General features: G+C 41.5%; 2 protein-coding genes across 3 annotated transcripts in view; one reads left to right on the top strand and one right to left on the bottom strand.

Moving 5' to 3' along the window:
- Positions 1-21,793, top strand: part of LOC149079082 (uncharacterized) — a 63,443-nt gene extending 41,650 nt beyond the window's left edge. The window contains exons 3-4 of one of the 2 annotated variants that reach the window (XM_089241369.1): positions 14,103-15,768; positions 15,802-21,793. In XM_089241369.1, the coding sequence (XP_089097495.1) occupies positions 14,103-15,768; positions 15,802-18,839 (4,704 nt within the window). In that variant the 3' untranslated portion in view covers positions 18,840-21,793. Of the gene's footprint in view, positions 1-14,102 lie in introns of both variants that reach the window. The other variant, XM_089241368.1, reaches the window with a different exon arrangement.
- Positions 166-5,436, bottom strand: LOC149079083 (uncharacterized). Its single transcript, XM_089240485.1, has 2 exons — positions 5,043-5,436; positions 166-4,079 (listed from the first exon to the last, which is right to left on the bottom strand). The coding sequence occupies exons 1-2, from the start codon at positions 5,434-5,436 to the stop codon at positions 166-168; spliced, it is 4,308 nt and encodes a 1,435-aa protein (XP_089096611.1).

Genomic DNA, 21,793 nt, shown 5'->3' with positions numbered 1-21,793 from the left:
TTGAAAAATACATATGCTCTGCACAATAACCCATAATAAAAGTTAAATTTTCAAAATTTGAGTATATGAAACATGTATAAAAATGCATGACATTCATAAAATAAATACATATTATGTAGTGCGACACATATTGTTGATTTTGTTTGAACACACGACTGTTGAGTGTCACAATATAAGTCTGTCCGGTATTTTCAGCTCTCGGCCGAATCTAGACCTTCTCTGTTCGCTGCATTTAATTACCGGATCTTGTGAGTCACTCAATTCTAACGGGTAAAGTCTTTGTACAGGTCGAACTAGAGTTCCAGATCTCGTTTGGAGTCTTACCACGCGCGTGCTACCGTCTCTGCTGGGAAGAACTTCTGTTATTCTGGCCATGGGCCACAACACTCTTTTCTTGTCTTCCAGTCCCACCAAGACCACATCGCCGACTTGGAAGTTTCTTCCTTGTTCACTTGACCGTTGAATCAGCTGACCCAAGTACTCCTTTCGGAAACGGCTTCTCAATTCACCTCGGAGCTTCTGACGGTACTTGAGCCTAGCGTTGGAGCTCTTATGATCAATCACGTCAAGATCCGGAACTCCTGATGTTGGGATTTCTTGGAGAAAGGATGCTGGAGAAAGCGCCACCAGGTCGTCAGAATTCTCTGATACGAATGTGAGAGGTCTGCGGTTCACTGTAGCCTCAACGTCACAAATAATCGTATAGAGTTCTTCAAAATGCAGAGATGATCGGCCTAGGACCCGCACTAAGAGTTCTTTGACTGATCTTATCAGTCTCTCCCACCATCCTCCCCACCAGGCTGCAGTAGGAGGGATGAATTTCCACTTGATTGGAGACAAATGCTCATCGTTGGTAACTTTAATCCAGTCAATTAGTTTTAGCGCATTGCTAGTTCCCACAAAATTAGTTCCATTGTCGGAGTACACAATGGATGGTCTGCCTCTTCTGGCCGCGAATCTGCGGAAACTTTGTATAAATGCTTCGGTGCTTAAAGAGGACACTAACTCCAAGTGTATGGCTCTATAGATAGCACAGGTGAACAGTACGATCCAAGCTTTGGTTTTAGATTTCAAATAGAGAGGTCCACACAAATCTATGCCTACTATTTCGAAGACATTGGCCTCCCTCACTCTGTCGAACGGAAGCTGTATCGGTACACTTGTCCCTGCTTTGGCCTTGTGTCGTTTGCAAGGTACACATTTGGAAATCACTCGTCTAATTGCCCGTTTTGAAGATATAATCCAATACTTTTCTCTTAGTATTGACGCTAGGATTTGAATCCCTGCATGGTTATTATTGACATGGCATTGCCAAATCAAAGAGTCCACAAGATAGTGTTTCGTAGGAAGGAGCAGCGGGTAAAGAAACGGAAATTCATCGTCTCTCTCAATAATTTTGGTTTTAATTCTCAATAGTTCATTCTCGTCTTCAACAACGGTCAGACCCTTGAAGCGATTTTCCTTGACAGGAAATGATTCTCGTTGCACAGACAACCAGAGGAGATTTTCTGCGTTCTCCTTCTCATACGCATCCACTAGATTTCCTTTCGGGATGACTTTTTTTTGTGCTCTCAAGATGAATCTTCTCACCCAGCAAAAGATGCGCACAATGCGAGAGAAGTTAGAGAATTTTTTATACCAACTAATATTTTCATTATTATCATTAACGCTTAAATTTACAGAGAAAGATTTCTTTCTTTCTACAGTTACTAGACGCTCATCTGTATGCACTTCTAGACTAGGCCAGGTATCTCGATTTTCTTTCAACCATAACGGTCCTTCCCACCATCTGCTCTCTATCAGGTGGGCTACATTACAACCGCGAGAAGGAAGATCTGCTGGATTAAAATGACCTGGGATATACAGCCATTGGTTCGGATTTGACAATTTTCCTATTTCTCGCACTCGGTTGCCCACAAATGTGCCCCACTGGTCATTACGTTTGATCCATGCAAGGCAGGTGGCAGAATCAGTCCAAAAGTACGAGCTAATTGAGGAAACATTTAAGGAATTTACTATGAAATTATTTAATCTTGCTCCTATGACGCATGCAAGAAGTTCAAGTCTGGGTATCGTAATTTTCTTTAGTGGAGCTAGCCTACACCGTGCACCTACCAACTGCACAGATACCTTATTCTGATTTTCGCATCTCAGGAAAATAGCCGTAGCATACCCCGCTTGACTGGCATCACAAAACACGTGTATAGACCAGTTCTCATGATCTCCATATCCTACTCTTCGTTGAAATTTCAGCTCGGCCAATAACCCCAGTTGTTTATACCAGCGGACAAAATTATCTCTTATATCATCAGGTAAGGGAGCATCCCAATCCGTTTTTAATACCCATGCTTGCTGAATGAGCAATTTAGCTTGTAACATCACTGGGCATACAAAACCAATCGGGTCAAATACGCTTTGCGTAATAGATAACATTTCTCTTTTCGTTGGATTCTGAATTTCTGGGTCTAATTTGACGGGAATGGTAAGACTATCGTCTGTTCTATTCCATAGATATCCTAATATATTGACTGAGGCACTGAAATCTGTGTGTTGGACGTCCGGGATCTCATGCTCCATAATGTCCACTTCCTCAGAAGGGCCAAACTCCCACATTCTCAACTTCATTTTCGCTTCCGCTAACATCTCAGTGGATATTGTTATGAATTCTTTCAATTCTTCGGTATTGTCAACGGAAGTAATGCAGTTATCTACATAAAATGATTTTGTAAGCTTCTTAGCAAGATACTTCCTGTCTTCAGGTGCCTGAGATAAATGGTGTAATATTACCGCACCCAACAAAAACGGACTACTTGTTACTCCAAATACAACTCGATTATGCCTGAACACTTGTATTTTGTTCTCTGCATCCCACCATAAAAATCTCAAAAAATCTCGGTCTTCCTGATTCATTTCAATTTGTAAAAATGCGCGTCGAATGTCGGATATCACCCCTATCGCCTTTTCCCGAAATCTCAAAATTATGGAAGGGATTTGCTCGATGAGATTTGGTCCTTTTACCAGGCAATCATTGAGTGATGGATTCCTACCGCTTTTACAAGAAGCATCAAATACAGGTCGGATTTTAGTGGTCAAACTATCTGGTTTTATGACAGGATGATGGGGCAAATAGTGGCATTTTCGATCTAACTCATTGTCGGGTACCTTTTCTATTACTCCTTCCTGTTCCCACTCATTAAATACTCTTCCATAATCATCATAAGTAGAGGTTCTTTTCAGCTTGTGAGTAACGCTATACAACCTTTTCTCGGCTATGTGTCGATTGGAAGGAATACCTTGACGTCCGTCCAACCATGGTAATCCTACACAGTATCTACCATCTTGTTTCCTATCCAGTGATCCACAAAATTGTTCTTGAGCGTGCTCTTCCTCCTCTGCTTTAGTCATATGACTCCTGTTTTCGCCAATGCCAATTGTTTCCAAGCTCCATAATTCTGGAATTTTTAACTCCCTTATTGATAGATTTGTCACTGTCATAGTGCTAGCGGAGCGGTCAATTGGACATTTGTTATCATTCTTCTCCCCACATACTGTCCATCCCCACTTTGTTTCGATGGCGGTTAGACCACTTTGCAACTGTTTCACTCGTCCGGTCAAAATCTTACCATATATGTCTGCGCCTATCAGTACCTCAACTTCTGGGCAATTAGTTCCTACATCGGTTAACCATATTTTATTAATTTTGAGCTCTTCTAGTAGCTTACTGTCAAGGGCTAACCGTGGGATGCTTCCGCAAATCACTTCCTGACTCAAAAATTCGAATTCTAACTGTGTTTTTAAATATCTATCGGTTGCCCCCAGAGTTGCACGGAATCTCTTATGGGGCTTAGCACTGATTGTTGAACCCCCGAATAAGGTATGTGATATAGTTTCCACTGTGACGCATTCGAGGCCCAATTCTTCGGCTGTGGACCGTTTAATATACGACTTTTGCGATCCACAATCTAAAAGCACACGGACTTGCTTTGAGAACTTCCCCGTAACCTTAAGCTCTAATGTCATTAATGCCACAGATGAAGTACATTTCTCCTGAACAGATGTGCTTTGCACAGTGCTTGAATCTGAAGAAAGGTTTTTATTATCCTCTATCGTACGTTTATCTTTTGCCTTTTTCATAGGTGTTTCGGGACATAGTAACGTGAGATGATTTTTATTACAAATATGACAACGGACGAGGGTACGGCAAAATTTTGCAATGTGATTTCTTTTAATGCATTTCATGCAGCATTTTTTTTCTTTAATTTTTTCTAATTTTGCATTCAGTGAAAGAGACATAGCCTCAAAACAATCTTTACTCTCATGTGAGGGACGATCACAAAAAATACAGTTCAACTTAACATTCCCAGCATGTAAGTTTATTGCTGTGGGAAGGGGAGAATCTCCCTTTTTCTGTTTTTCTCGGGGTCGTTGATCCCTTCCTCCCTCGAATCCCTTTCTTGCCAACAACACCCTTTCCTCATTTTCTACTTCATGGTGCAGAAAAGACATGAGTCTCGTTAACCTTGAACTTGGTTGTCGTTGAGGGGGAAATTCTTCATTGGGGATGGAGTGCACATCTGTGGAATATTCTAAAGCGGGGGAGGAAGAATACGAATAGCGTTGCCAGGCCCTTAGAATTTCTTCTGACAAACAACTTTCTACTAAGGGATATAGCCAGGCTCCATTGCTTTCGAAATCAACACCCATAGATTCTAAGGCCCGTAACTGAGCTTCTATGCTATCTACCAATTTTCCCAAGGGCAGCTTATTTTTGTTATGGCCTGAATTATCAATTATCAATTTTAATAATTCTCTTACATAGACCTCAATCAATAATTCGGTTTTACCGAACCTCTGTTTTAAAGCATTAATTGCCTTTTCATAATTTTCCGTTGTGACAGGATATGCATTGATAAATTCTTTGGCTTTGGTTCCAGATTGCATAGCCTGGCACAAATAATGAAATTTATCAATTTCGCTCAGTTCATCATTATCATGAATTTGTTTGAATTGAGCCCAAAACGGTAAATAATTGATTAACTCGCCATCAAACTTCTTAAGCTCAATTTCTGGCAATTTATACTGAGTACGTCTATTCGAACTAATAACAGATTCTGCCTTACTGCCCTGATCTGGACTGGCATTTTGTAATGCCTCATTTACCAAACGTTTGATGGTAATAAACACATCTCTATACTCTTCCGTGGTATCATATTCTTTTGAGACATCATCATCACTGACATCTTTCAAGTCTAGAAGTGCATCTAGAACCAAACTGTCTAGATTTTCTAATTTTTCTTTTAACTCTTCAAGCTTGGTAAATTTATCTATAATTTCACTCTGATTCACTGGTTCATTACCTAATTCCTCTTTAAGAGAGTTTACCGTTTTTGTGAATGAACTTCTAATTGGCTTTCGTTGTCTAACTAACTTTTCCATGATGGAAATTCTTCAAATAAAATACCTTCGATTAAAATCTAAACTTATTTCACTTGGAAAATCCAAAAATTGTTTTTCAACTAAATTTAAAATTATTTCATTTAAAAACTCTTAAAATCAAAAATTCTTTATCCTGGCTGGCTCGCCACTTGTTTAGGGATCGACAAAGCGGAACCCGTCCGGGTCGATATAAAATTTAATTAGAAATCATGTTTCTACCAAATAAAAATTAAAACTTACCCCTCTCGCATTATGAATGAAGTGATACACTGGGCAAGAATTAAACAACACTTAGTCGAAAAACAAAACTATTCTATTCTTTTCTTTTCTTAAATCAGAGTGACAGAAGACGCTCTGCCCTTCTTTTCTCCTCAGTTACATGAAGTGTACTACTGAAATATACTCACACAAAAAAAGGAAAAAGAAATAATAATAATAATACAGCTCGTACATATGGTACCTCTGCCTCCCTCTGTTGGGAAGCAGTGGGAGTCGCAACAACCAGTGTAAAACAGTTCCTAGAGTAACTGACAGGTTGTCCCAAAAATAACTGTGGATTTAGCCATTTCCCTCCTTGTGAGATAAGCAGAGCTACAGGTATATGACATATTTGCAGTATTGTGCACACATTACCATGCTTAATTTTTCTTTAGGCTCAGCAAAACTTCCTACATAATTAAGTTTATTTTGGCATAGCGCTTGCTTTGTCTCTCTCAATTAATCGTAGTATATGCTGCTACCTAATATGGCGTTGCTCATTAAATGCACAGCTGGTTAAAGAATCTTTTGTAAGGCTTTGACCCAAGAGAGAAATGCAGCACAGAATTAAAATCCAACATTACTTCTGCAACATTTTCTGTTGTTAATTTTAAATTTTGTCAAGTTTTGCCTTAAGAACAATCATCTACTGCAGCGGCTCTCAGCCGGTGCTCTGCGGAGCCCCAGGGGCTCATTGTGCACTCTCCAGGAGCTCCGCCTAGAAAATATTAAAAAAACCAGTAAATTAAAAAAAAATAATTAAAAATGTTTTTAAATAGTAAAAATAAATTGGTAACTTTGATGAATAATTAAAAATTTGGCCTACGGGGCTCCCCATAGAATTTTTTTTATTGCAAAGGGTTCCGCGAGTCAAAAGGTTAAGAACCGCTGAACTGGAAGCTACAATGAGTGATAATGAGTTGTGTGTATGCGTAAGACCACCATACAAGTCTTGCACATTCATGCGACTGGTTATCACCCATAGTAGCTTCTAGTAGAGACGACCAGCCAAATGAGAAATTAGAAATTCCTTTTTTGAAGTTCTCGAACTGATATACTATGTAATGGCTTTTCTTGAAATGGATGAAGCTAATGTGGTCCCCCCCCCCCCCCAGTCTTTGTCATATTTTGACTATTTGTTTTACAAAGGTATAAATAAAAAAATATTATCTCTTTTGTACAACAAACAATGAATAACGTTATCAACTCATTAATATGAAGAAATTTGTTTTCATGAACACCAGATATCCTTCAAGTTTTTTATCATTGAAATCAAGCGTCTTTCATACTTACTTATGAATTTGAAAGAAATACAATAATCCACATAGCCAAAATTTATTTGCAAGATTTTTATTTCTGAATTTCATGAATATTTTACATTAGCTATAGAGTCGTGTGACCGCAAAATTATGTCAAAATCACCATTTTTAGAAGGGGAAAAACTTAGATTCCTTTGAACACACATCCTAGCATTTATTTGAAAGTGTCATAGATATAATTAGATGCTAATAACAGTTCTCATACCAGTTTTTTCCTCTCGAACCTGAGGCAGTCACAGATATAGTCAAAAGTGGAGTCACCACCTTCATGATGGTCTCATAAATATGACAGCAAATCCACAACACAAGTATAAATTCATTTTACGACTCCACCTTTTCTGAACACAAAGCACAATTCCTTCAGAACTCTCATCTTTCTATGGTGAAATTGTAGTTGATTATAATAGATTGCCTTGACGTACATGGATGAGATGTACGTCATGGAAGAAATGCATTCGAGCTTTCTCCTACTTTTGTGAAACTCTCAATTTGTAACCCTGAAAACGAAAAACCAATTTGTTTTTCTTTTCCTTTACCTCAGCATTATATTTTTTTCTTGGGATAAAATTAACTGCACTCTAGTTTGAATGATATCAACCATAAAACATAAATAGTGAAAAGACCAGCAAAAATAATTGAAGACTTTTATTTATTCTGAAATTATTTCTTTTATTAATTGTCAGTTTTAATTCTGAAAATATTTTTTAACACTAATTCTAAAAAAAAATTGATTAATTTTAATCTGAAATCACTAAATGATTCTGAAATTATTTTCCTTCTCAATATATCTTGAAACCATTTCTTTCAATAATCATGCAATCATTCTTTTATTGATTGTGAAAAAATTTCTATCAGAAAACACGAAATTATTTCTCTCATGGATTCCTAAGTTATTTGTTTCACGAATTCTAAAATTCTTTGTTGCAAAAATTTTTAAATTATTTGCTCCAAATACTTTAAAATTATTTATTTCAGTGATTCCGAATTTTCATCAATTCTACATCTATCTATGTACTGTAATGCTAATCATGGTTTCCCCCCTCCCACAAGGGTGGGGCTGACATTGCTCCAGCGTTGGCGCCCAAGACAAATACCGTCATTTTTTTCATGACAAATTTACTATAGAAGAGCCCGTGAAAGATCCTAGCCTGCTGGCCCTGCTCCAGGATGCTAATGGCATGTGGAATACTTTGATTAATCGATAAAATCATATAGTACCGAAGGTGTCAAAAACCATTCCGTTGTACGCTTGCGCGATATTGTAAAACAAAATGAAGGTGGAATTTAATGAATAAATTCAGAATTATACAAAATTGCTTAGAAATTTATCATAGGCTACTACAGTATTTAGAAATCTTATTACGTCGAAAATTTTTTTTCTTTACAAACGAAATGAAATTTTTGTATCAAAATTTACTTTCTAAAGATGATAAATTTCGAATTAATCTCACTGTTTTTGTTATGGCGAGTTTCGTTAAAAATTTCGTTATCGTAATAAAAAGAAGTTGTGGGAAAAGATGTCCTGTTGTATTGCTGAGTTAGTAGACTCTTATCATAACAATTTTCCTATACTTCCATGTTTCCGTCAACGCGCGCATATTTTCATTAATTTCTTAATTTACTCTACTTCGAGATTTGTTTACAGATTCCCCCCCCCCCCCAAGGAATTGATTTTGTCACACGAAAACAAATTAATTTTACGTAGAAATCGATGGGGGGAACAGCCTATTTCGTATATTTAAATTACCCAATATATCCGTTTAAACTTTATTCAAGTGAAGTTTTATTTTTATTTTAAACCCAATATAAACCAAATTTCGACTAATAACATTTCAAGCAAATACATCTTTGAAACTGTTGAGGATGAATAATTGTTATTATCGTTATCAAAACCTATTAAAGGCCAGTAGGCTCTAACTTCTCTAGGTACGGACAACACGAACAACAAAAAAATGGGGAGGGGGGTGGTGCTATCATACTTGAGAGATTTGGAATGAAAAAACTTGCTCCCCCGTAGAACACTCATTATTTTGTTCACTTTCAGAGTAACAAAGAAAACAAATTGCAAACTTATGAAAAAATAAAAAATGGAGATAATCTCCATAGGGACATAATAATTTCAATCTTTACACACACACAGAATCGGTAAAAATGATAAAATACAGTATTTCATTCTTGACATCGAAGTATTTTGCTTCAGCCCAACAAAAAAATCATTGCTCTGATTCCACTTTGTTTTCAATACTCTTTTCTAATTTTCATATGTTTAATTTCAAACAATAGTAAACTGTAATGACCGACGTGTTAAAATTGGTTGGCAAACAAAAATATGTATTACATCGCGTCCAAACATTCGTGCATATGGGCATCTCTTGTAGATTCTATTGATATTGTATTGTGATACTCGCATGGACGTACGCGCACATTTCTGGGGGGGGGGGGGAGATAGCCTCCCCTTCACGAAAAAAATTGTAACACTGCCTGTCTTGCTATAATGAACGCCAATATTAACCAACGCCAAATTTTCACATACTAGAAAGCTTTCCCGTGAGTTTCGTCTCGCTTATCAAGAAGGTACCGATGTACGTTCGTGTATGACGAATATTTTCAGTTTTTCCCCAACTTAGGAACAAGCTGACTGTATTGGCATGGGTGGATGTTAGCAATCGCCCCCGTCTGAAGGGACCGAGACCACCTCGAATTATTCTAAAAGAAACATAAAACGACATGTTAGACGAGGAGGGTTTATTGGGCTATTACGATCTGGTTCGCTCTTAATTCAATATTATCATTCATTACACAATTGCCATGACAAGGCTCTGGCTTTGGGGCTTGATAGGGTGGTTATAAATAAACTAGACGTATGTAGTGCCCATTCTGATGGAGGTATTTTGATTAAACTTGGTATATAGGAAATAGGATATGTGAACCCATGGGGGGAATAAAAAGATTCAATTTAAAAAAGTTCATTTTTTTTACCACTAATTAAAAAAAAGAGACTTTTGTATTGCAGTTATCTTTTTTCCCATGGTCCAAATAACGTATATACCATATTTTAGTGAAATACGTCCTTCACAACGGGAGCTACATAGGTTGTTTGGACCATGGGCAGGGCCGGATTAACCATTAAGCAAAATAAGCACGTGCTTAGGGCATCAGGAAAAAAAGTGGCACCACCAAATTCATATTTTTTTTTCAGCATCCAGCAAAAATCCTAGAATTTTCAATTGATTGTATAGTTGAAGACCTTATCAAAATGATAGCAGAAATGCCCAAAAACTAATAATATTGGAAACTAGAAACCACGTTGGTGCTGAGCTTTTGGAATGAGATTTCGTGCAATATCCATGAATTAAGCTTGGGCCTTCTTAACAGCTCATGGAGGCCCTTGAACAAACTGATTTTTCTGAGCTGACCCCTCCCTTCCCCAATCAAGCTGAAATTACCTGCCCACCAATTTGTCGCAAATTGTAAACAAATCTAATTGTTAGGGCTGTATCCGGGTGAGACCCAAGCACTAAAAGTAATCCAAGTTCTACAGAATAAGGAGGTGAACTTAAAAATATGCAAATCTTTGTGTCATTAAGCGGATCCACTGCATGGTTTCAGAGGCGATGATGAATTTAAGAGCGTTATTTTATCGTTAATTATTATTACCCGTGATAAACAGTTTCGGCGCCCCTCTGGCGTATAATCTCGAAAATTCGCTGCTGTTTTCCCAGCAGGATGCGTCAAAAATCACAGTTTTCACTGCGAATCATTCAGTCCACTAAGCTCATAGTTTGAAATTTTGCATAAAAACTTTGTTTTTTGTTAATTGTTATTGCAATTTTTGTAATTATTTTTCTCTTTCACTCCTGATTTGGTACTCCATGCGTCCGCATAGGCTACACAGCCTAGAGCCACCCTTTTGTGGTTTGATCTAGATCCCCTAGAATATAGGTGTAAAAACGCCTTAGTTCCATCTACCGTAGAAGTGAAAGAAATGCTTATACATATGTAGATTACAACTCGAAAATGTATCAGAAAGAAAAGGTACTTGTGAGCATAGGCGCCGGAACCTAGGGGCTGAGGCCATTTAAGCCACCCCCAAATAAATTTTGTAAGGGGACTGAGGCCCCAATAATTTCTGAAAAAAACAATGCAATGCAACTTCCCACTTTTGTGTACGTACGACCAGCAACTTTCAACTCCCAATGCTTTATTCATGTCAGTGTATGAAGTGAGTAATATCGGACATGTTATAAGATTCAGTGGTTGCTTTTGAAACCAATTTATGAAATCCTAAGAAGCAGTAGATGAGAATTTTGTTTTAATTTTTTCAAAAGATTTTGAAGAAAAAAATTTAACGCGTGTCTGTCTTTTTGGAAAATATAAAAGGAAAATTCCAAAGATGTTCCAAAAAAATTCAGGAGAAATTATCAAAGGCTTTGCAAGTAGAAAAAACGGGGGGGGGGGCAAACTTTCAATGCCCTTACTTATAAATATTCACATCATAATTCTGCCTTAGATTAGTTACTTCTGAAATATAAAACTTCATTTTTTTTTTAATTTATAGATTCAATGTCGAGTAAAATATACTTGAAGAGCCGGGGCAATGAGCACCATAACCATTCAAGTGCTTAGGACCTTCAAGTGTCTTAATTCGGCCCTGGCCATGGGAAAAATATAATTGCAATGAAAAAAAAATGTCACTTTCTTACCTCGTGGTCAAAAATTTAACTTTTATTGGATCTTTCTGTTCCCCATATTTAGTCCTTATATCTTATATACAACATTTCATCAAAATACCTCCATCACAATGGGCGCTACATACGTCTGAGTACTGCGAGTTTATTCATAACCACCCACCATTGTATTATTGTTTTTCCACATTGTAAATGTATAGGAGGGCCTGCGAAAAATTCTGATCTTCTGTGGGGTCCTCAGAAATCCCCCACCAATCTTGAAATCAAGATCCTTTCAGTCCCTGTCAACACTTCTTCAAACTTAAATTACTGGTGCAAAAAGAGAAAACGTAAGAGAAAACTGCGACAATATTTAAAAAAAATCGTTCTAGGCGAAAAATAGATTTTCAGAAGGAATTTTGAAAAATTCCACTATCTCAAATTATCGGAAACCTTGAAGTTTCGATAATCTACTGCAGCGGTTCTCAAACTTTTGTCATCCACTGCTCACCTCAGAAGAATTTGATATTTAACCATACCTTTGCCTTGACGCACACTTTTAGAAACACTGCTCTACTTGTAACAAGTTTTAACTCTACTGTGCTTCTTTTTCAGTAAGTTTAAAATAGGAGATGGGACGAATAGTCATTTAGTCAAATATTCGGCTAATTTTTTTGGCCGAATATCAATTTTCTGAAAATTCATCGTAATTAAGAGCAAAACAAAATTGGTGTTTTTAATTGAAAATAAAATTATTTGCAATTTTAAATTATTTTGGATTTTAGTTATGCAATTTATTTAAATAACAAGAAACTATTAATTGAACATTTTTATTGCCATGACACTGACAATCAAATTTAACGATGATATAATGTATTTTAATATTTACTGAATCAATTTTGTTACATCTAATCAAAAGAATGTCTCAACAATTATCTACTCCCTTTAGTGATACATCATAAAATTTAGGACCAATTTTCTTGTTTTTTCTCTTTAGATGTTCTTTGCCCCCTTTTGTCTCGTTCAGCAGCTCAAGACGTATCTTTACTATGTACATCCTTTAGTTAGTGAACTTGTGTATATATCATGCTCACTTAGTCCACCTTTCATTGCAGTGAGATTCTATTATCAGTCTCATATTTTCCTTATCCTAGAAAGGCACCCTGACATGACATAACCTCTCTCTCAGAAAGGAATATATATACACCACACAATAAAACATGATCAGTAAATTTTCAATTTATGGGGAAAAAATTCCAGTTAATATAGTTTCTTAAAATTAGTTTGATGTACTTTACACAGATATTCGGCCGAATACCGAGTAGTACTAGAATATCCGTCCCATTCCTAGTTTAAAGTCGGCCTGAACATTTCTTCCCCTCACACCATATAATTAGTCTCACTCAGAAAGCTATTCATCCATGTGAGAGAGATCACCCATACTTTTTATCTACTTTGAAAGACCGCGCTCGTTTTACGTGATGATTTTACTGCTTTTTTTCCCTCAAGTTCTCTGTTAATTCACTTTGTTTACTTATCATGTTAGTTGCACGAAATGGTTCAAGATCGAAAAAAAAAAAAGATTTTTTTTTTAGTTATTTTAACCAGTATTTCGTCAAGTTTCACCCATATCAGTACGAAACCCTTTTTTTGCATGGTAAATTTGAATATTTTCATATTAATAAAAAAATTTCAAGTTTTTCGATTTGTTGTCAGTTTTGTTCGTGAAAAAAATTGCGAAAGCTGCAGATAATTATTTCTTTAATTACAGGAAAAAAATAGCCTTTGGTCATATCCAGGGCCAGGCCCGTCATTTGGAGGGGTGAGGAAGCCGTTGCCCCCCTCGCTTTTGAAAATACACTAAAAATGGTATATATATATACATATATATATGCATACATTGAGAACATGTTCTTTGCCCCCTGGAAAAAAGTTGAAATAACGGCCCTGTCCAGGACTCCCACTTGTCCTACTTTTTTCCAAATCCTATCAACAAATTTCGTGTAATTGATTTTAATTGAAGAGGGAATCGTCGATATATTGCCAATCATTACTAATGTTGTAATGAACACATATTTAGTAGCAACCGTATGAGCACCCACTGAATTGATGCAGAAATCAAAATTTCCTTCGTGAAGATCAAGACGAGTATCTACAATTCTACAACACTTCCGACGACCTGGCAGGCTCTTAATTTTATTTATTTATGTAATTTGTTTTTTAAATCATCAACACCTGAGATAACATCTTTCTGAGGCTTGCACATGCACAGTAGGTGCAATGAAATTGGCTACTGCTTTTGTTTTTCGGCCAGATAGTGTAAGTGGATGCTTCTGTAGATTATAACGTGAATGGGAAAATATTGCTTGTATATCATATTTTTTATGTTTATCGATATTTGTTTCTTTCCTCTCATTTGCAGATGTCCATCATTATTCGGCTGCAGAATCTGCCGTGGTCGGCGAGTTCTGTCGACATCCGCACTTTTTTCGCCGGCCTATCCATACCGGTCGGTGGAGTGCACATCGTCGGTGGTGAGCTGGGCGAGGCGTTCATCGTCTTCAGCACGGACGAAGATGCGCGGTTGGCGATGGAAAGAACCGGCGGTTCCATAAAGGACATGAAAGTGAAACTGCTTCTGAGCAGCCGGACGGAGATGGCTCGCGTGATCGAGCAAGCAAGAAGCCAGAGCAGTCAGGTTCTTCCGCCGAACTTACCCGTGGCCATGAAAGTGGCGGCCATGAACGACAGCGACCGCAGGCCGCCGACAGAAGAACGACGTCTCGCTAGGGAGAAGAAGCTGATGTCCGTGAAGGAGTACGAGCGCTCGAGGAGCAGGAGCCCCGCTCCCACGACCGGCCAGTACGATCACCAGAAACAAGAGATACGGAGTTCGAGTGGTTCTCCGATCCCCAGAGACGTCAACTATGGAATTCCGAGAAGCGCCGCGGCTCCCGACGAGTTGATGCATGAAAGGAAGTATTTGAGCGGCAGAGAAGTACCGAAGAGTCTAGAAATGCACCCAAGCAGTGAATTGCATCCTCGCGTAGCTTCGACGCCCGGCTTAACTTACCGTCCCAAACAAGCTGACGGTGGGTCGATTCCTCAAGATTACGGCCGCGTTCAAACTCAGCGTGTCTCCGAAGCTCCATACCTGTTCCCAGCAGCCATGCATTCGGCAGCTCTGAAGACCGAAGCCAAAATGGTGGTTGAGCAACCCCGGTTGCCCAGTTCTTTCGTAACTTCGAGCCGTTACCCGGCGTATGACAATGTTCCTAGCCCGCGCGAGAGACCGCCGCCTCCGCCAATCCCCACTGCCGCCGACATGGATGTCGGTCTTGTTTCTGCTCCTCCGAGAAGTCGAAGGCAGCCCCCTCCGGTCGAATACGCGATTCCGGATGATGAAGCTGCCTACCCCAGGATTTACGAAAACGCTGCATCTGACTTGCCGGTGCCGCGGGATGTTCAAAACACGCGGATGATGGTTCCGCGTACTCAGAGGAATCCCGAAACCGAACAGTATTTTCGCGATCCCGAATTGCTTCCCCGCGATCAAAGGCCCGCATACCAACCTAGTGCTTCGAAACCCCGCCCGGCAGAACCCGAAGATCAGGAAATGAGATATTACGAAGGAAGGCCGACATCTGTCAGTAATCGATTGGACACTCCTCGACGCGCTCCACCGGAATCGAACAGAGGCTATCCTGTTGCGGCGGGCCAACCTGAACCGAGCAGAGGCTATCCTATTGTGGCGGGACAACCTGAACCGAGCAGAGGCTATGCTGTTGCGGCGGGACAACCTGAACCGAGCAGAGGCTATGCTGTTGCGGCGGGACAACCTGAACCTAGCAGAGGCTATCCTGTTGCGGCTGGACAACCTGAACCTAGCAGAGGCTATCCTGTTGCATCGGGACAAACTGAACAGAGCAGAGGCTATCCTGTTACGGCAGGACAACCTGAACCACGCAGAGGCTATCCTGTTACGGCAGGACAACCTGAACCTCCCAGAGGCTATCCTGTTAAGCCAGGGCAACCTGAACCGCCGAGAGGCTATCCTGTTACTGCAGGACAACCCGAACTGACCAGAGGCTATCCTGTTACGGCAGCTGAACCTCCGAGAGGCTATCCTGTTACTGCAGGACAAACTGAACCGACCAGAGGCTACCCTGTTACGGTAAAACAATCCAACGTGAGGCAGAGCCGATTCCAACCAGAGCAGGACGTTGTCGTCGGTGGAATCGACAGGCAGCAAGAACGTCGTGCATACTTGCCCCCGGTGGATGATAACAGGTACAATCGAGCGGTAGCCTACCCGGAAGATGCAGATTTCGAATACAAGGAAGATGCGGGATACGATGGGGGCGAAATACCGAGAAAAGTGCCCCGCCGTCCTGTTCATGACTCTTACGAACCTGAGGAAGCACACTGGCCGCCTGTTTCGGCGCCACCTGCCTGGAACGAAGGTCGTCGTCGCGGCGGCTATCGGGAACAGTCCGTTCCCAAGCCTGAAGAAATGGATGATTACAGCGAAGAGCCAATGGACATCGAGATGCCGCAAGAAAGAGATGCTCGCCACTCCATGCCGAGCCCGTCCGGTCAGGGAGATCCTTATTACCAGCAGAAACACGACAACGAATCTGCTGGTGGTTTCGACGCTTACCAGAGTAGAAGCAGAAGAGGAGTCGGGGGAGAGCCCTCAATGGATGAACGGAGAATGGGTAGGCCAGATTCGAGAGCTGTCGAACCGAGGCCGTTTCCTGCGAGAAAACGTGGTTACGATAACGATAACGATGATTCCTCCGACAGGCATCCTGTCAGGAATCCTAGAAACACTGCTGATCAAGGTGGAGAAAACCGTCCGAGACCCCGTTCCTTTCCATCCACTAGATGGGGTCCCGAACGAGAAAGTTCAGCAAACCGAGAGAGATTTCCAAACAGGAGAACGAGAGGTGGCCCAGAAATCGACGACCGCCCGGCCAGTTCGTCAGCCACGGAAAATCCTGTCGATAAACGGAGGTTTGAGCCACCCAATCAATCAAACATCCCTACGGATGCGCCGCAGAATCAGAGTTTTCGAGGTCACCCTCGTGGACACGATACAAGACGATTCGACCGCTCCGACCAACATCAGAAACGAGAACCCATCGGCCAGAAATCGGAACCTCCGTACAAGACTCCAAACAGAACGGACAATCCTCCGCAAAACAAAGAGCAACGACGTGAAGCGATCAGACAGTCGGAACCACCGAATCGACCTTCGTTTCCAGCGAGACGCGAAAACAACCCACCCGCCTCCTCCTCCTCTGGAAGACACCAAGACAAACCGAGGCGAGATCCGTCGGCGGAGGAACCGCAGAATCGAAGGCCGCCGCCCCCTCAGCAGCTGACGGTCGAGGTTCGCGGTCTACCTGAAAATGCTCACGAGGACGATCTGCGTGAACTGTTCAGAGAGATGATCGTTCCGTCGCACAACTTGCGATTGGAGAGAGACGGAGACGGTCGAACCACCGGCACCGGCTTCGTGAAGTTCAAGGACCATCGAGATTACGAAGCAGGCTTGCGTAGAAGTGGACGCGACATCGGGAATTGCTTCCCCGAAGTGAAACCTTGTTCCCTGTCGGCGTTCGAGAAGTGCGCTGTGACTTCTAGCTCGCCCGTCAAAAAAGTTGAAGCTGCCCCTCCTCCAACCACAACAGCTACTACTGCTGCTCCTCCTCCTCCAGCGTCGATCAAGGATAAGAAGCCGGAAGAACCGAAAAACGAACCCAGTCCCCGACCTCAAGCTCAGAAGTCCGAAAAAAATGCGCCGCCTTCCGAAAAAAAGGAGGAAGCGACGAAGATCGTTCCTGCAACCGAGGCAAAAACGACATCGGGTCCGACCCCCGCAGCTGCACAACCACCACAAAGCCGTCGTGCCGTTCCCCGCCAGGATCGGGAACCGTCCGACAACGACCTCTGCGTCGAAATCAAGGGCTTGGCGTATTCGTGCAATGAAAACGCCATCGCCGATTTCTTCCACGGACTGAACATCTTGGACATCCACGTGGACAAAATGCCCGACGGTCGATCTTCGGGACTGGCGTACGCCGAATTCGCCACGCCGGCGGACTTCCAGGCCGCGTTGGACATGAACGGCAATAAAATTAACCACAGGCTCATCACGGTGTTGAAATCGAGTAGGGAAGTGATGAAGAGGTTGTTGCAGAAGAAGAAGCCCGCCCTGCTGGAAACGCCGACCATGGCCTCCGTGCCCGATCAGAAAATCGGCCCGCTCACGGAAAACAGACCCGTTAACGACGGGCCGACCTTCTGCGCCGCCGTCGAAGGGGTTCCCAAAAACGCCACCAACTACGACCTGGAGGCGTTCTTCGCCGAAGTGGACGTCGTGCCGCTCGCGATACACGTCATGAAGGGTCCCGACAAGCTTCCATCCGGAAAGGCTTTCGTGGAGTTCCAGGAACGGAACCTCCTCGAGAAGAGCCTGGTCAAGAACGGCAAACCCATACGCGGCGCCAAGATATGCGTGCGTCCCGTCTCCTACCAAGATATGTGCAACTGCCTCGGCGGGAGGCCGAACACCGTCCTGCCTCCCGCGGTTCCTGCCGGACCGCCCCTTCAACCACCTTCCAGAAGAGTCCTGATATCCGACCCGGGAAATTCGAACGGTTCCCGGGATCGATTTTCGCCGCGTCAAAGTCATCCTCCGATGGGCGGGGGGCCACCGGGAATGCGACCGCGGATGGGCCCCGGCATGAGGCCGGTTCGTCCGGACGGTCCCAGAGGCCCACCACCAAGGGGCCACATGAACAGAATGGGAGGTGGTCCCCCACCGATGAATGGTGGCGGTCCCATGTTCCAGCAGAGACCTCGATCGAGACGGCCTCCGGAGCAGACAGTCGATCCGGTCGATTTCGGTGCCCCGGGTTGCGTGGTCTCGGTCAGCAACCTGCACTTCCGTGCCGGGATCGAGGACATTCTACAGTTTTTCGGCAACTTCACGCTCACCAGCCAGAACGTGTTGAGGAAGTACACGAACGACGGCAAGGCCACGGGAGACGCGAGGATAGCCTTCCCCAATCGTGGCGAGGCACTCAGGGCTGTCAACGAACTCAACCGGCGTCCCATATTCGATAGACCAGTGTTCTTGTCGGTCGTGTGAAAGAAAAAATACATATATAGACATCATCTCATTTCCTTTTTTTTTTCCTTGTAAATAATTCGTTGAATGTACATTATTTCGTCAGGCGAAAAGCTTGCTCATCCTAATCTACCCACGAACTGATCTACATTTTCGTCGCAGATAATCCAGACCCTCTCAAATAGGAGTAAAAACTGTTCGAAGACAATAAATCACTGAACAAATCGATTTGCGGTGACTGTCAAGTTGTTCATATAGAATAATTATTTCAGGAAGAAAACCCCGAATATTTGTGTGTATCCCATTTTTTTTCCTCTTTTTCTTTTAATTTTCAAGCATTCCACTGTAAAACAAGGACAGCATATGCGACCCAACAAGCAAAATTGCGAAGTTAACATTCAAGTATTTGAATGACGTTTCAACCCTTTAACGATAAATGGAAGAAATGCATTTGAGCTCTCTTTTTCTCTTCTCCCCCTTCCTTCGGGACGCATCATTGCTAAACCCCGTGAAACAAAGAATTGTCTTACCGTCGTTTTCTCTCTCTCTCTCTCTGTCTCTCACCTCAGCATTATATTTCTATCTTTTCTTCCTCGCTACGGTTTGATTTACACTGCTCAAAAAAAAATTATGTCAAGAAACTTTTAGTGGGTTTTTTTGGGGCAGGGCTGACCGTGGACAGGACGAATCGCTACAAATTCTAGGGAATTTCGCCAAAAAAAATTTTACCCTGAGAAAAATGGTCCAAAATGATGCTTCTTTTCTCTTTTTTTTAAGGGCATATTGACCCCTCTTTCATATTGGCAGATATGCGCTATAAATTCCAAACATTTTGTGCTGGTCTCAGCCTGGAATTTGGTAACTCTCCAGAAAGAAAATTTTGGGGGCCGATACCAATTTTTTAGTCGCCATGTCTACCTGGCGCCTCAGATTTGTCAATCCGAACTGTAGACTTTACATCTATGGATATCACCACTTCGATGAAAATAGAGCTGAGAATATATAGGCTGCGGAGAGATTCATATCATAACGGTTACCCAAGGCGAATTTTATGGAGTATCTTTGAAGAGCTAAATGTTCAATTTTTTGGTGGAGATTAATTTCAACTATTTTGTCCCCTATCGTCAATTTCTTCTTTCATGCTTTGAATGCACAGTACTATGCATTCAGAGTGGCCATAAAATAACTTTGGTGATGTTCGATCTGTTGGTGGCAAAAATCAGCGAATGCGGATAAAATTCGAGCTGTAGGTGTTTCTCGGAAAGTGCTTGAGAATGAAAAGAGAAACAAAATTTTGGCTCGTGCGGTTATGACAACAAAATTTCGAAAAATTCAAATGGCGAATCTCACTTTTATGCATGCAAATTAATCGGCGCCGTAAAAAAACCGTTAACGGCATCGGAACGGTATCCGTAGCACGATAAACGCCGGCGCTAGACGGAGAAAAGGAAATATGAAACGGCCACTACGGGTCACATTTCTGCCGTATGAGGTTTTGGCCGAGCGGTTACGCACTTACCTCCCCTTCCCTCCCTGGTGGGATTGTCTTTGGCTGCGTCCAGTGTCTATGGTGGTACAGGTGCCATTCCAACTTCATTCACATGGTTTTGCACTTTGCGATGCATAAAAGTGAGTGTCGCCATTTGAATTTTTGTAAATTTTGTTGTAATAGCGAAAGCCGTTTTTTTTCTATGCTCATTGTCGAGCGCACTCTCTTGAGAAACACTTATATCTCTAATTTCACTCGTATTCGATTTTAACGGCCGCTCGCTAAAAGCTCGTATATCAGCAAAGTTAGTTTACATCCACCTTGTACCAATTGTTCCATTAAGGCAGTGGTTCTGAACCTTTTTTAGCCCATGGTTTCTCCCTGTTTGAGGCATATTTCCTTCGGCCACGAGAACAAAATTTCTAAAAATTCAAATGGTGATAATATATTTGCATTGGCCTCCCTCGTCTTACCTAGGGACCGTCTACCCTCATGCCTTGCCACATGGGTTCAGATGGGTCCCTGTTCCATGGATCTACCCGGTCAGATGGACCTCTCCTGGGTTCTGAAAGTATAGGTACATTTCCCTCCACCCCAACATATTTCACTTGAAACCTTTATTTTTTCACATCCTCTCTGTGGCCCCTTCACCACCTGCCGTGGCTCCCCTTTAATCTGATTTTCACCCGTGGCTCTTTTTGACCTAAAGAGGAGACCACGTGGCTACAAGGTTGAGAGCCACTGCATTAAGGGAACGGGCATTTATGGACTATCATGTCCAGAGTCCATGGACCATCAGTTTAATCATACCCGCCGCCCTGTATTTATCTGAGGCAACGCATTCCTTTTAATCCTGGAAAAGGTAAACACAAATAAAACGAGAGAATAGCGTTTTTCCCAACTCGATGTATTTATTATTTTTCTGCTCATAACTTTTCATCCTCATTGAGAATTTATGCTTCATTGTGTATTTTATCGCTCATATTTGTATTTTTCACGTCACGAAAACATTGTCATGTTCGATGATAAACAAGCATTTGAAACTGCGCGAATGGTGCGTTTCTCGCTGGTGCTTGTCACTGTTCAACTTTGTTCAGTGAAGTTCTCTGTAAATATTACCCATTTTTCTTTTTCCAATGTCAAAAGTTGTAAAAAAAAAACAGATTTTTTATAGAAAAATGAGATTTCTTTAGTTTGCTTTCTTTTTTTTTTAGTATTCATAGATTGTAAATGGCGTTTACTGTTTAGATGTCGATGCTGTAATTGAAGTAAAATCCAGTTTTGATTGTGCAAATATTATTACTATCACTGTGTAATTTTCCGAATGTTAATTCATACTGTCACGATAAGTTTCGACTATTTTGTTCTTCCTGTTTTTTCCTTCCAAATGCGTGATCTGTATTGTACTCTGTAGGGAAACAGTTCGTTTCGGATTTTTATACAATATGTGTGTCAAATATCAATCACACTTGTTAATAAAAAAAAA

Source organism: Pholcus phalangioides, unplaced genomic scaffold (genome assembly GCF_987345545.1).
Source record: "Pholcus phalangioides strain wild (caught in Gottingen) unplaced genomic scaffold, Ppha-v1.0 ptg000013l_1, whole genome shotgun sequence".
Taxonomy (NCBI): Eukaryota; Metazoa; Arthropoda; class Arachnida; order Araneae; family Pholcidae; genus Pholcus; species Pholcus phalangioides.
Note: the sequence above shows the minus strand (reverse complement) of the source record. Positions and strands in the feature narration are given on the sequence as shown.